This window comes from Adiantum capillus-veneris, chromosome 12 (genome assembly GCF_014529385.1).
Source record: "Adiantum capillus-veneris isolate H3 chromosome 12, ASM1452938v2, whole genome shotgun sequence".
NCBI classification, from domain to species: Eukaryota; Viridiplantae; Streptophyta; class Polypodiopsida; order Polypodiales; family Pteridaceae; genus Adiantum; species Adiantum capillus-veneris.
The window spans coordinates 134059600-134074930 of NC_140942.1; the positions used below are offsets into that span (position 1 = coordinate 134059600).

Sequence of the window (15331 nt, forward strand, 5' to 3'; positions counted from 1 at the left end):
ATAGACAACCCTCCCATGCTGCCCACTCCTCATCCATAGGTAACCACCGCTCACTAATTACCCATCTTGAGAGATGCTATCGGCTTTTTGCTTTGCAAAGACTAGCTTAGGCACCGCTTGCGTGTGATGTAACCTTCACACTTGCGAATGTGCAACGATTTTTCCACAAGGCCACTTACCTAGGTCATCCCAATTCACCCATGGCCAACAACCATGTGCACCACGAGCCTAAATATATAGAACATTATGCAACATGTTGCTACAAATTTTAGGTATTTTTTCTAGATAAATGAAATGGGATATACTGTCCAAATCCACACCATTTTAATTATAAGGCTTGCAAATTCAAAGGGTATAAAAATCACACATTCCCCATTCATGCGCTTGGTCAAGATGGCAAAGACTCAATTTTCGGTGCACTCCTAGCAAGAAAATGCAAAACTCATTGAAATTATGACAAGGACAATAGCCTTTCTCCCAAAAAGGGAGACCTGTCTATCTTAAGAGTCCTTGCATTGACAACAAAGCACTGTGTATTCATTATAAGCGATGAATATCATTGCAAGGTGTAAAGCACTTCACCGTTATTGCAATACATGCATAATTGCAACCCTAAAATTGAGTATTGAAGCCTTCAATAACTAGGAAGTTAATTAGACTCCTTATCTTCACAAAGAGAATCATCCAATAAAGGGAAGAATGCTATGTAAAAGCCTTTGGTAGATTGCAATTGAACCAGTGAGATCTATTAGGTTTTTCATGTAAACTTCTTGTGCTTACGTGGATGCAAGGGAAGCCTATAACAAAATAGGCCTCAAAAATATTCATATGATTGCAAATAGCTTAAAGGAAAACTAATGCACATGACTCACTTTCACACTCCATCTAACACAATCGAACTAAAAAAAGAGCAAGTACATTGTCGCACAACAAACTCAACTTCTCACCTCATTCCTAAGCTACATACCAACAAAACCGTACGTCCTAGCAAGCTTCAAATCTTATGTGCTAATATTGATTGCACAATGACCAACAAACACTACACTAAAGAAAAACACCCAATGTAAGCTACGGTAGATGTTCTATACAATTATTGGAGAAGATCACAATCCCCACATACATATAGTCTACTCCATCCAAGATATTCGTTCTTAAAAAAGTAATTTGATGCTTTAGAAGATGTTCATTAGTCCATAGAAACATGGCCACACATAGCAATATGTGTATCCAAATTAAGATGTGAAGAGAAAACCATTTAGTTAATGTTTGTCTATGTAGAAGTCACATGTTTGGGCAAAAAAGAAATGGTTGAGCCTCAAAGAAACTCGCACATGACTACAAAAACTAGACGTCGTCTAGTCTTGAAACAAAATTATAAAACTTAGTTCTATTGGGTACAATCTCTGAAATCTCTGAAATAGTTCTTATGGTGAAATCTTTGAAATAGTTCTTATGGAGGATGTCACGTCAGCCAATTAGCTGCACAAAGATGGCATTCTGCATACAGGTGGCATTGTAGGGCTGGTTGTAGCCACAAAATGGTGACAAAGATAGGTGATAATGGCAGAAACAAATTGTAGAGCTTCTCTCAGCAGCAGTGCAATAGTAGTAAGGAGAGTACTAGTATTTGACACAATATTGGGCCCTCTGCATCACTTCTCTTGCCTTGCTGCCTTTGCTTATTAGGGGAGCTCCCACCTGACCCTGCCTGCATACAGCATTTGCAATCTTAGCCCAAGGTTGCCACCACCTTTGACATACATACACTCTACACTCACTATACTTGGCATTTAGTGTCTCACCTGAATGGGTAATTACATCCTAGATAACCTGCATAAAACAAGCTCATTAGATGAAGCATCAAAACATACTAAAGAAGTGTTTTGAAGTGCATTAGCAGTCCTTTGAAGTGCTTCAATGAGGTCGGCATGTGTTGTGCTGCTTCCAGAGTTTCCATCGAAATGCTTCGAAAGGGCTTTTAGATGCTCTGAGAGTGCTTTTAGGTGCTTTGTAAATATAAATGTGCTTATAACAATGTTATAAGCAAGGCAACTAATGGTTAAATACAGCAACAACAAAAAACTTGACAGTTTAAGGTCCTATTGTGAAATTTGACCAAAATATTTCCCAACTGGAGTAGCTTGATGGAAGTGACTCCAGAAAATAGAGTGAGTGATAGAACTGCTGGGTTTTCAAGTACTGGAACTTACACGAATCACCAACGTGAGGTCCGTGTACTCATCATCATTTGATGACATAACCTTTTCATTCTGGATATCTTGAGGGGAGCTTTGGTTAGATAGAAATTGAAGTTTGATCCTTTGACAAGGAGAATGAGAGAATTGCTTTTAAATGGGCGCCTGAAGTACAAGGCCAGGACATCTTTTCATAGAAAACATTTTCAAAAGACAAAACATGCACTTCAGAGCTTCAAATACCAAAGAACCCTTCCAAAAAGCTTCAATTTGCAAGGAAATCACTACAACAGTTAAATTAATGGGGGGTGGAGGGGAGGGGGGAAAATTTCCACACACCATCCTTACCTCATTACACAATTGCACATCATGCTGACGTTTACGTGTCTGGCTTCCTAGCATCGCTTAGTTCTTCAATCTCGAGGAGCCTTGTGATTCCAACTAGTACAATACGCAATGAGCTATTTTGCACCTTGCAAGGCCAAAATGAGCAGCTCCAGGCACTTCTCACTGCAAGTAGTATCATCCCATGGCCTTCCTCCGCTGATCGCATGTTTTGCTTATCCCTCTCCTTGAAAAATATCAAACTTTAGAGTTTTTGGTATTTACTTCTCCTCATTATGTCCAAACCTATGAGGGAGATTATTTGGGGAGACATTAGTAAAAAACTGTTCAGCATCACCTTGCATCTCCAACTCACACAAACAACCACCAAGGGGGTCTAGCAAGTCTCGCGACAAACAGCCGAATGATTGTAATGATAAGGCTTGTGCTTGGTCACTTGTATGTTCCTTCAGGCCCTGGTGTATATAGGAAGGAATAGCTGGGTTCAATTAGTGTTTGCGGCTCTTACCTAGACCAGTCAAGCACTCCTCCCGAGACTACTCCTTGGGTGGATTAACAAGGAGGTCTACCTATCCTTCTTTTCTGGGGGTGGGAGGTGTGCGCGTGTGTGTGTTTGGACAAGGGTCCTATGGGAGGCAACCCTCGGAGGATTGGCAGTTCCAAGAGATATTTTTAGGCAAGGGCCAATATATAGAGAGGTTGATGGGAGATAAGCCAAGGCTCAGACGTATTGAGGTTCTGAGGAGAACTCACAAGAGCTTGGAGTCCCCCTTTAAGATCTCCTCCTAACCCAATAGGTACGAGCTCCACCCAACCTCTTCAATATATATAAGCCCTGCTGGCCTATAGATAGCCGTGAACTTCCAGCTCCCCAAAGGTTGCCTCGCACAGGACCCTTGTCCGAACCATGTGGCCCTTGCCCAATCATGATATATGGCTAAAATTTAAAGGGGAAAATAGCTCAGCTGTTCAACTCTGAGTGCAAGCTTGGCAGTAACAATCTTCCCAAAGAAAGCAATCTGACAAGGTATCGATGCATTATCATCTTGCACTACATAGCCCTTCTAATTATCTCGAGCATCCGGACATGCAAGATATCACCTAAGGGCCCCACTTCCTGCAAAATTAATCACAGACTTAACTGGATCTTCTAGTCGCTTTAAAAATGTCTGGTTTCAATCTCGTCATCTAATTCAATCTCCTACGATACTCACAAAACTAGTCTGGCCTTTGATGGATGCAATGCTTGCAATCTCATGCGTTACTGTCGTTACAAGAAATACTGGTTCCACTACCTTAGCTTCTACTTTGCTAACAAGCTTCAAGGGTGGAAACTGGCTACCATTACACTTGAGACTCTGAAAGCCACTTGAACCATGACTAGACAGATCCAGCTTCTTCAACCAGCACATAGAAGAGGATGAAGGCAAATGCCCTAGGAAATCATTAGGTTCAATAGCTCCACTACTGGAGCTTCAGGGCATAGTAAAGCTGATAAGCAAAGCTTCAAAAGCTAGCAAGAGCTCTAGACCCACCCTAAGTGAAAGCATACATTTTGATACCATTGCATAACAACTCGGCCCTTGCCTTGAAAGCATGCAAGAAGCTTCGGAAACGAGCAACTTCTAAAAACTTACTTGGATCCTCATTGGTTATCATTGCGGTTCCGGCAAAATGACATGTGCCCGTTACTTGTTGATGAGTTTGGAAATAACTGTTGAAGGCAAAGGATGTATGTGAGATGAGGGTATTTGGCACATAGCAAGGCTCACCAAGCTGAATCATAGTACAATCAGCACCCCCAATTCCACATGCCCAGTCCAGAGCAGCTTGGAGGACATTCGGATTAACCCATGGCCTTGCTATGCACCAATACCTATCTGAAGCTTTCACAACATGCATGGTTGACGATTTTGCCAGTGAAGAAGAAGAAGATGATGAGGATGAGGATGTAGAAGAAGGCGACCATGGCAAAGCTGTGGCAAAGGACGGTACATCTACAGATTCATTTGATGGCATCTGAAAGTCGACATGGTTTGAAAAATCAGATGCTCTTATTGGAACATAGCCACCCCAACTGATTCTCCTCGGCCTCCTTTGCTGCTTCGTGTAAGTGCTTTCACCCAACATACTCTCTTTCAACGACATCTTCCAATGAGTAGGAATGGAATCGGCAGGATCGTTCCTAGCTGGCTCATGTCCCTCTCTTCTCAACTCATCTGAAACTGGGCATCATCTTCCTAGACTACAAAAACTGCTTTTGTGGGAGAACAACGTCACAGGCATCATCCCTCGCAGCTTGGGTAATTGCACGAGCCTTGTTGATCTGGACCTCAACACAAACCAACTCTCAGGCCACGTCCCCGTTGTATCGGCTTTTTGGGAAAGCTTCACAACCTATTGCTAGACGAAAACATGATTGTAGGAGCTATTCCAGCTAGTTTGGGCATGTGCAAGAACCTCATACAGCTAGGCGAGAGAAACAGCGCATGGTTGGGCGCTCTGCTGGAGGTAAGGTGGAATGGTGGGCGAAGCTTCGCACCAGTCCGATCTGCTGAACGCAGTACTATATGGACCTGCAGTGAAAGACTTAAAACAAAAAATACCCGTCCACGTGGACCGCATCGTTTGGAGGACACCTAAGCTGGTCCAATACTAGGGCCTTTCTTTAGCAGGCCAAAAAAGGGAAGGGAACGTAAAACATTAGAAAAAGACAAATATATCAATGACTCAATATGGATTCGACCACCTCTTTATAAATGTATAAGGACATGAAAAGACTTTTCATTTTGATGGGTCTTTTCATTTCCTAAACTCATCCTTTACTTATGCACTTAAGATGTGTTGAAAGGAACATTTTGGTCAATAGCTGGTCGTTGCCTCGCCTTGAATGTTTGCAGATGGTTCGCTCTTATTCTTGATGACGTGCCCTCAAGTTGTCAGGAGAGCTTTGGAGATTGTGCAAATATTTGCCGTGGCCTCGGGATCCAAGTGCAATATAGAGAAGTGAAGACTAATCTCCCTGTCGGAGAACAACTCTTTTGACCTTGTAGTCTGGACAGGAGAGATTATCTCAAAAGGGAGTGTATTTAGACACCTGGGAGCCCCCGTAGGGGTGGACGTAACCCACAATCAAAGATTTCAATGGGTCCTCGAAAAATAAGCGTCAAAATGAGAAGGTGGGAGTTCGTTCTCCTACCCTTCCAAAGCCGGATTAGAGTGATCAATGCTTTTATGATCCCGTATATTGCTTTCCTCAGCCCCGTGCTCAAGATGGCTAAGTGTAATTGGAAAGAATTCTTAAAACCAGTGAAAAGGTTTCTTTGGAAGAACAACACAAAATTGGAATGGGACGCTTGGAGATGGCCCAAGAGTAGCCTCTTTTGGAAAACACACTCTAAAGGCCCCTCAACAAATTATGGAAGAGGCACTGGACGGAAAAACGAGGGAGTCATGGAGAACATCTGGAAGCCAAGGTGGCCTCATTATATGAATATATTTCCGTTGAAAGTGATGTGGGGTGCTCTGCCAATGGGCGTGAAGATACAAGAAAGAGGCATCGGGTCCGATCGTTGCAGAATAGCTAGTGAAGACCTAGCCCACGTTTTCATGGGATGCCAGGCAATCAGGGGCATGGCTAGGAAAATATGCAAGTGGATTCAAAGGACATGGAAAATTAAGTTATTCAAGAACGATATGTTCTTTGGTAGTAACAGGCTGGGAAGTCCTGCTCTTCTTGTCTTCACTCAAGTAATCACGTACTACTTCTTGCACCATATTTGGCAGGCAAGGAACCACCATGTGTTTGAGGGGGATCTGGCTGTGGCAAGCTTTTGGGAAATCATACAAGAGAGCAGAGTGATGATCCACATGATCGGAGGCAAACAAGCATCAGAGGACTGGTCTAGAACAATGTATAACATCTTGTAATAAGTAAAGCCGAGGAGTAGTAGTGGTTTCTCTGCCAAGCAGATAACTTGTAATCCTTTGACCCTCAAGGCTCGGTCTGAGCTTGAGGATTGGTGTATATTTCTGTTGTTATGAATACTATCCACTCACAATTGTGAGTTTTGAAAAAAAAAAAAAAGATGTGTTGAAAGGAGGTCTAGTTTGGTCTTAGTGATCTGGTCGGTCATATGCAATGGTGGGTTGGCTTTGGAGGGAGAGGGGCATGCATCCCTCGATGATAGAGTTGGGTGTATGGTGGCACCCCCTTCGTTTTGGGTGGATTTGATATGGGCGGTCAATGTCTTTGGTGGTCTTGGTCATTGCTGCATGCTGATGCTGAGTCGTTTGGTGTTGGCCTTTACTGGTTTGTGGCGAGTGCCGGTTCGGGGTCTTGGATCGCATCCCTTTGGGTGGATTTTTTGGTTTCCAAGTGTTGGTTTGTTTGTGGACTGTTTTGGATCTGGTGTAATGTGGGGTGAAGCTCTGGTTCGGATCTTTGAGGCTTTGGCTCAGGTCATGGATGTTGTCAATGGCTGTGGCTTGTTCTGGTTGGCAACATGCCCATGCTTTGCAGGTGATGTGGACTTGGGCCCCTCCCTCTTGTGCTCGGCTGTAGATCCTTGCAAGGGTGAAGACATGGTGGGTGGCAGTCATTAGGTTTTTGGTGGCACCCTTGAGAGTTTGGTTGTTTTTCTCCGTCTTTTATGGTTAAGGATCTTGTGTGGTTGGGACTAGCCTCCCTTGTTCGGCTTGAATATAATGGTTGTTTTGTGTACAATGGTTGGTCTTGAGGCCCTGGCTTTCTTTGTAAGCAGGGCAGTTTATTGTAATGCTTAGGGGCTTGTTGGTGATGATGGTCCTTTGGCTACTCTGGCTCGATCTGTGAGCAGGGCATGCAATGTATTTTTTTGCCATATCTAATACAATATCACTCACAGATGTGAGTTTTGCAAAACAAAAAAAGATATGTTGAAAGGATGAAGGTCTTTGTATGGAAGATACTTTGGGGAACCTTGCCGACTGGTGTGAAGGTCCTAGCTAGAGGTATTGGTCCAAATAGATGCACGCAATTGAGATCAGCAAGTGAGAATCTCCTCCACCTTTTTAAGGAATTCCCAACAATTTGTGGCCTGCCAGGAAAGATATGCAAGTGGGTTCAAAAGACATGGAAGATTGGGTTCTTCAAGGACGATCTCTTCATGGGTGGGAAGGTGTTCAAGAGCCAACCATTGCTTATCAGTACACAAATTGTCAGGTTTTATTACTTCAAACACATCTGAAGGCTTGGAACTGTCGTCTATTTGAGAACGCCCTTGAAACAGCTAGGTTAACGAAGATCATTCAAGAAAGCAAGGAAGCGATTATAGCCAATGGGAAATGGAGAAACTTTGAAGAGTGGAATAAGATTGCGTATGCTGCAATATTTGAACCACATGGGTAAGTGTCTGCTCCTTGTCCAACCAAGTGTTCAGCTTTTTTCGTGGGATGGCCCCCCTATATTAGCCGATGTAATGATGGTTGCTGGAAGATGTCATGGCTCGACATGAGCATGACTAGTATCTGTAATTCTTTTGGGTTGTTAATATAATCCACTCACGATTGTGAGTTCTGAAAAAAAAGATGTATTGAAAGAATTTTTATTTTTCTGAGATTGGGGCCCTAATAGGTATAGTTGTTATTGATGGAAAGTTCAAGACTAGTCTAAGATTTCAGCGTGCTCCGGGTCCTTGAGGTCATCCGAAAACTCCTTAAAAAATTCAATGGTAAGACCATCCCAACCAAGGGATTTCTCCTTGCCGAGAGCATGCTAGAGGTTGGTCTGTAATCACTCACAATTGTGAGATTTACAAACAAAAAGACTTCAGCGTGCTTCATTAGAGGATTTTCACAAAAATGGTTTACATGAGAAGGGCTCATTTTCAAGCTCTTTTCTTCCTCACATACTTTGGCCTTAACACGAGGCTAAGGAGGTAGAACAAAGAAATTTGCAATCATGGTACTAATCACGATTAAACATCCAATGAGGCTAGGGTTGAACTCATGAGGCTAAGTGTTGCCCTCAAATTCTTATGAATGGCATGCAAAAAGGGAAAAATGTGTGAGTCACCTATAAAAAATCCTTCCCATTTTTGGCTTTCCCTATCTCACTAAGGATGATGGCCCTCTAGCAGGTAGTGGAGTTGTTTGACTCTACCTTCAAAGATCAAAGGAAGTAGGATCAAGAGACTTGTAATCCTGGTGCTACCCATGGTCAATCATCTATTAAGATGTTGATAATGACTAGACAACTATCATCTATCAAGACTAAGGGCTAACCTTAGGAGTTTAATGTGAATTAGGAAAAGAAATTACATGCTTGACACACACAAATTTCATGGCGTTTGCATACAATGTTCCGTAGCATAGGAGGCACACAATGTTAAGGCGTTTGTGTGTGAAAAAACAAATAGGGTTGGGTTTCAAATCTTCCTCGTTGTCAAGCTAGATGCCTTTTAATTTTTGGCTTCATTTCAACCTCCTTTGGCAAAGTTATCAAAGCGCATCTAAGCTTGCTGTTCATGCAAAGTTTTAGTGTGCCAAATTTGTGTTATCAATCGCAAAGCAAGACTAGGCATTGGCGATTATGACAAAGGATACAATGGATAAGACTAAGTATTCTCCCAAGGGGGACAATGGAAAGAAATAGACGTACATGACAAACTATTGGCCACCCCGCGGTCCAGCTTGAGATTAGGTGGCACAATGGGTGAGCTGGTCCGCAAGTGTACCGAAGCAATGGAGGCATTGGAATGGGGAGAGTTTATCAAATATTTCCAAAACTCCATAACACATTGGTCCCCTTGGCTCTCCAAAGTAGGAGACTAACTATTGAACTAATTTTGGGGAGAGAAATAGCTAGAAAGGTGAATAACAAAGGTCTCTGACAATTGGCTCATTTTTGGGAAAACAGCAGCAAGAGCTGGAAACACCAACTAGCTACCTAGTTTCACCACAATGACAGTAAAAGATTGTTGGTAAATAGGACTGTTGAAGGGTTGGACAAGTGCTTGATTCCTATCTGCGAGTCAAATTTTGAGTGGAAAGCTTGGCGATGGTCCAAGCGCAGGTACTTCTGTAATCCACAAACCAAGAGTATATACGACACTCTAATGTTCAAGAGTGATTGGTTCTCTCCTCTCAACAAACAGTGGGGTTTACAATGGCTAGAAGCAAGATGGGTGATGGTAGAAAGTAACATCTGGAATCCACAACAACCACTATTGATGAAGATCTTACTGTTGAAGGTGGTATGGAATGCTCTGTCATGACAAGCGGGAAGATTCTTACCAAAGGTATTGGCTTCGATAGGTGCTTGGGGTGCAAAACGGCAAGTGAGGACCTCTATCACTTATTCAAGGAGTGCCCTGCCGATTAGTGGTCTAGCAGGTAAGCTATACAAATGAATTCAAAGGATCTGGAAGATAGGGTTTTTCAAGAACAATTCGTTTTTTGGAGAGATGGTGATAAAAAGCCAAGAATTGTTAATCTGCACACAAACTGTTAGATTATGCTACTTTTAGCATGTTTGGAAGGCCAAAAACCGTTGGGTGTTCAAAAATGACTGCTCAATAGCTAGCTTTCATTCCGCCTTGGTGGGTAAGTGATCAAGGATATTGGCTAGCCTAGGGCTAATGCTTTATAGTATCTGGAGAGGTCGAGAGATACCTCAAGGCTCCGTACGAGCTTGAGGCTACTTCGTACTTTTTTTTTCGCCTCTTGGTGAGGTCTAGAAGCTTGTAGATGTAATACAAAATCCCTCAAGGTCCTTTAAGGAGATTTCAATACATACATCCACTCACAATTGTGAGTTTCGCCCCAAAAAAAAAAAAAAAAAAAAAAAAACAAAACAAAACAAAGGTTATAAAAAAAAAGCATGAAGCTAATATAATATACTCACGTTCTTGAGTTTTTTCCAAAAAAAGTTAGAAGAGAGCAAACATAGATCACAAGTGTACAAATCTTCTAGTTGGATTTTCTTAGATTTCTATGATTTCTAAAGGACCCCTTTGATATTTAATGGCTGTAGAAGGGCCAAGAAATTATTCACCTTGTTTCATAAAAAGCTCACGACAAAATTTTCACATGTTTCCACTTTTAGTGATTTTAGTGTGTGAATTGCGAACAAAGGGAGAAATATTTCAAAAACGAGTTAGAAACATGCAAAATCATTTGATAGCTCTAAGCACTTCTAGATATAGTTGTTATTGATGTGTAAGGGCCACCTCGTAGCCTTATTCTTTTAATAAAAAAAGCTCAATTGAGTTTGCATCAATCACAGAATAATACAAAGAGCCTTGGCATATCCTTTGCATAGGGTTATCCCGAAATAGATTACATCAACGGGCTCACTCCCCCGACTAGCCTTACTTATGCAGCTTGCACTTTAGGTTCCTATTACATTGGAGTTTCCCCCAACATGTATCCAGAATAACATTTGAATCAAGAGGATCTTTCTTCTTTTGAAAAAGTAATGCATATTTGGACTGCCACATCGCTCTTAATACAATAGCTCTTACTATGCATATGTCAGTTAGAAGGTCCAGATTGTCGATGCGTCTGGAGCCCATAGCAAGGTCGCGTCTAAAGAATAGAATTCCCAAATGTGTGAAGACCCTCTTTTTGCAGATTGAGCCCGTGAAAATTCTAACTTTTGGACCTCCCCATAACAAGTGCGTGAGGGACTCAACCGGGTGTTTGAATATGACACAAGCACCTTTGGCTAGACCTTTAACTTTGGCTTTATCTCCGGCTGGGATGAGACCAAAAAGTACTCTCCAAAGGAATACTTTGTCTCTCTCTTCACATTTGGCCTTCCAGATGTTTCCAACTACTTGACTCCATTTGCTTGCAACCCACTTTTTGGACCAGATCTTGTTGAGGTGCTCAATCCACTCCTCTATAGAGTAGAGCTCTTCATAGATGGCTTTAGTCTTAGGCGAGCAGAATAGACTTTCACTAGGCCACTTCCAAGATTTCCAATCAAGAGGTGTGGAGCAGAGGGGAAGGATTAGGTTAGAGATTTTTTTCAGTAGTCTTCGAATGAGGATCTCCTCTTGGAGCAAGAGATTGCCGCAAAGTTTCAGGTGCTCCAAGGATTGCCGATCACCCATTTGATAATTCCAAAGAGAATCCAGGGTGTGAAAGCCCTTATTGCTTAGATTCTTGGTTATTTCAATCCAATGATCATTAAGGCCCAAGCCTTCAACAACGGGACCCGATACTAGTGTCTTGCCGTGCCTTTCCAATACCTAATCTCTTCCTTCCACTTGAGTGTCTCAAAGGATTTACTTCATTTTTCAATAAACTTCCAAGTAAATCCACCAACTTTGAGCCTTCACACTAGAAGGGGGAAGGAGTCTGTTTTACATGTTGAGGTTTGACTGTAAACCACCTTTAGAACTCATGTGGGCTTCCATTACCATTTCCCTAGCCATGACAACCCAACTCTCATGTGCAATGGAAAAGGGTGCATAAAAATTTTGCACATAAAGTTAGGTCATGAGTGATAGGATCCAGGATGCCAAGCCCTCCCTAAGCTTTTCGTTTAGCAATACTTGCCCACTTACCTCATTGCCACAATCTTCCACCAGTCAATTTATTTCTCCACTAAAACTCCTTGACTGGTTTCAAGAAGGAATTCCAATTTTTGTAGAAATGGAGAAGTGAAGCTTATATACAGGATGACGAAAGTATTAATTATCGTAGCTCTATAGTGGAATGGAATTAGGATGAATTCCCACCGTTTCATTTTCTTTTTCATTTTTTCTTGGACCCAGTCAAAAACAATTTTGTGAGTAATTCCTTCCCGCATGGGCACCCCAAGGTGTCGGAAGATGTTGCCTCTCTTCACAACCTCTCCAATCCACCCTGCAGAATCAAAATTATCATCTTCGAACAAAGAGATAAGTCGACTTTGTTGCATTTAGAGCAAGAAGCTGTGGCAAAAATCTGGACAATCTCCAAGGCTTGCCTAACATCGGGTCCTTCCACTTGAAGGAAAAGCAGTGAGTCATTTGTGAGCATCTTGATAAACACCATTCTAGATTTGCAACCCTTGAATCGCTCCTTTTGTTGCCGCTTGTTTAAACATTGCAATAAGAGGGTGGGTGCAGGAAACAAACCAAAGTGGTGCTAAAGGGAACCCTTGATGAATGGATCTCTTGACATCAAAGCAACCAACTATTCTTGAGTTGAATAGCAGCTTGAAGGATCTCCCTTCCCCAAGAGTATTGACAACTTAACAGATTTGTGGTCCAAACCCTAGAGCCTGCAAAATTTCTTGCATAACTGACCATGTAATCCTATCATATGCCTTATAGAGCTCTAGTTATAGCAAGATACAATCTTGCTTCTTGAACTTGGCATATTCCGTAGCTATCATGGCCGCTAGGTTGTTGTCATAAATTGATCTACCTTTAATAAACCCATGTTGATGAGGAGCCAACACCAGGGACATTTTTTCAACAATGAGCTAAGTCAGTACCTTATAAACCATTGTCATCATGGTGATCAGTCTCCAGTGTTTGAGCTAGGAGCAAGCCAATTTCTTGGGGATGAGTTTAATTATTCCTTTCTTCACCTCTGATTTGAGCGTACCTCTTTAGTAAAGACTCTGTTAATTATTTGCAAGAAAGACGGACCTAGAACCTCCCAAAACACTTGATAGAATTTGTCTATGATCCCATCCCAACCTAGCAACTTCTTTGCCCAGCTTTTTGAGAGTCATCCAACATTCATCCCGGGTAAAAGTCCTTTTCAAGTAGTCCAACATTCATCCGGGGTAAAGATCTTTGTCTTGGCTTCTCTGATTAAAAGAGATGGGGAATATTCCTTTGCAATAATCTGGCTAAGATGACCTAGCATGAATTTTCCCATCTAATCATGGTTTTTGATCAAATATCCTTTGCTATCAATCAAGGAAGAGATGGTACTTTTTTGTTTTCTTAACTCGATCGCTCTGAAAAGAGTGCTTTTTTGTCATCTTTCTTAGTCTTGATGCACCTCTCCTTGGATTGAATCCCTAGTAGATTAGTCTCCTCCATTTCCCTTTCATGCAAGGTCTGTTTGATTTTCAACCACTCAATGTGTTCTTGTTCTAAGGCCTTGCCTTGCATTTTCTTCTGGCCTAGGTCTTCACATCTAGATTTGCAGTCTGAGTTTGTATGGTTGTTAGCCTTTTTGAGCATTGGACCCACTCTCTTGATTTCAATTTGGATTTTTTTGCAAAGTCTTTTCCATAAATTTGTCCTTTCCTTGATGATATCTTGGTTTAGCTCTTTCGTAGCCTGAGACACCAGAACCTTGAAGAGAGAATTTTTGAACAGAGTTGGGTAGGTGATAAGAAGTTTCTTGGCACCCTGTGGGGCTGATGTGATTCTTTAGAAGAAAAGACCAAGGTTCCAAAAAGTGAAAATAATCAAAAAGACTTTTATTCACTAGGACTTGCATAAGCAGTGAAGAAGGCACTCGATCTCCACTGTGAGAGAAATAGATCCCATCAATTTTAGAGGCATTAGAGGCATATTGGGAGGATTGGAGACTGTGGTAAGTGTACCCTGTGCCATCATTCAAAGGATTAGTCCTCTAGGCATCAACCAGAGCCCATTTATCTTCCAAGAAAATCCACTTCTTACTCTCCTCTCCAACAAGAATGCTTGAAGGGCTGTGCCTATCTTGTCTGGAACAAACCATATTAAAGTCTCTCATCAAGCAAACATCCCATAACACCATCCTTCCTTTGGCATCGTTAGGGGCATAGATGTTGATTATAGTGAGCAAGTTGTTATGAACCTTAATAGACAGTGCAAGCGCCCTTCCGAATGGGTGTTGAAAAACAACTTTAGGTTCTAGATCCTTGTGGACTCCTGCCATCACTCCATTAAAACCATAAAAAGCAGTGCCGTAGAAAAAAATAATATCTCAAAGCAATTGTTTTCTTGTCCCAGATTCATCAAGGCGGTGTTCCTATAGACACTAGCAATTAATATCTTTTCTCCTCTTCATGTACTACCAAAGCCTTCCTTGTTTTTCTTTCATTCTAATTCCTTTCACATTCTAGGACAACAATTGAAGTGTGGAGCTCATTGGAAGAGTGGGATGAATTCCTCGACATCTGATTCTTGCTCGGTTTTTGTGTCCTTGATTCCAAGAGAATTTGGAGGATCACCATAGTCTGGGATTTTCTTTCTTGAAGCATGTCAAAGGGATTGTGAAGTGGATGTCACAAGTCCCAACTTTTAGTTGAACGGAGGGGGAGGGTGGGAGGAGCCTTTCCATTTTGAGGCTCCAATACCCTCTAGTGACCTGGCCTCTTTGGCCACTACCTTCATCCTTTTGACCCTTTTCAATCGTGGGGCTTGCACAATCGATGTAGTTGTTACTATCAAAATCTTAGGTGTAGAAGCAAGAAAAAAAAAGGCGTTCTCATAGTGTGGGCCTTGCAGTGTGAAGCTCTGCTTCTCCACAATCTTCACCTGTAATTTGCTGTCCTCCTTGTCACAAATCATAGCCTCTTTTTCCTCTCATGCTCTTGTCCCTTCACTAGTCTTTAATTGTTTCTCACTCCCTTCTCCAGCTATTTCCTTGGTAGGGTTATGATTGCATGTACTAGAGCCTTGCACTATGGGATTGGTATATGTTTTGACCTTCATGGGGCAATCCTTTGCAAAGTGCCCAAATTTGTTACACTCAAAGCAAGCCCCAAATCCCGTCCCAAAATTGAGCGAAATGGTTATTAACCCAACTCCAACATTGATCACCATGCTCTTTGGTGGGGTCTTAGATATGTTCCACCCTATGCATAG

The 15331-nt window shown here is 42.0% G+C and overlaps 1 protein-coding gene across 4 annotated transcripts; it reads right to left on the bottom strand.

Moving 5' to 3' along the window:
- Positions 1-1242: 1242 nt before the first annotated feature.
- On the bottom strand, positions 1243-5104 carry LOC147446535 (glucan endo-1,3-beta-glucosidase 1-like). Of its 4 annotated transcripts, none has more exons than XR_015189882.1 (3): positions 4178-5104; positions 1803-2766; positions 1243-1708 (listed from the first exon to the last, which is right to left on the bottom strand). XR_015189882.1 is itself a non-coding variant. In XM_086525752.1 (3 exons), the coding sequence occupies exons 1-3, from the start codon at positions 4686-4688 to the stop codon at positions 1621-1623; spliced, it is 627 nt and encodes a 208-aa protein (XP_086381878.1). In that variant the 5' UTR covers positions 4689-5103; the 3' UTR covers positions 1243-1620. The 4 variants fall into 4 exon arrangements, 2 of the variants coding, with proteins under 2 accessions (XP_086381878.1, XP_086381879.1); XR_015189881.1 differs by having other exon boundaries at positions 1803-2825; XM_086525752.1 differs by having other exon boundaries at positions 1803-1830; positions 4178-5103.
- Between the last annotated feature and the right edge of the window lie 10227 nt (positions 5105-15331).

Bases quoted from the DNA above. Each gene is read 5' to 3' on its own strand.
- LOC147446535 (XM_086525752.1), bottom strand. From the start codon at position 4,688: ATGTCGTTGAAAGAGAGTATGTTGGGTGAAAGCACTTACACGAAGCAG. The intron at 1,831-4,177 runs GTAAGTTTTTAG...TGTTTTATGCAG, and splicing joins GATAACCAATGAGGATCCAA to GTTATCTAGGATGTAATTAC. The intron at 1,709-1,802 runs GTGAGACACTAA...TGCTGTATGCAG, and splicing joins GGATGTAATTACCCATTCAG to GCAGGGTCAGGTGGGAGCTC.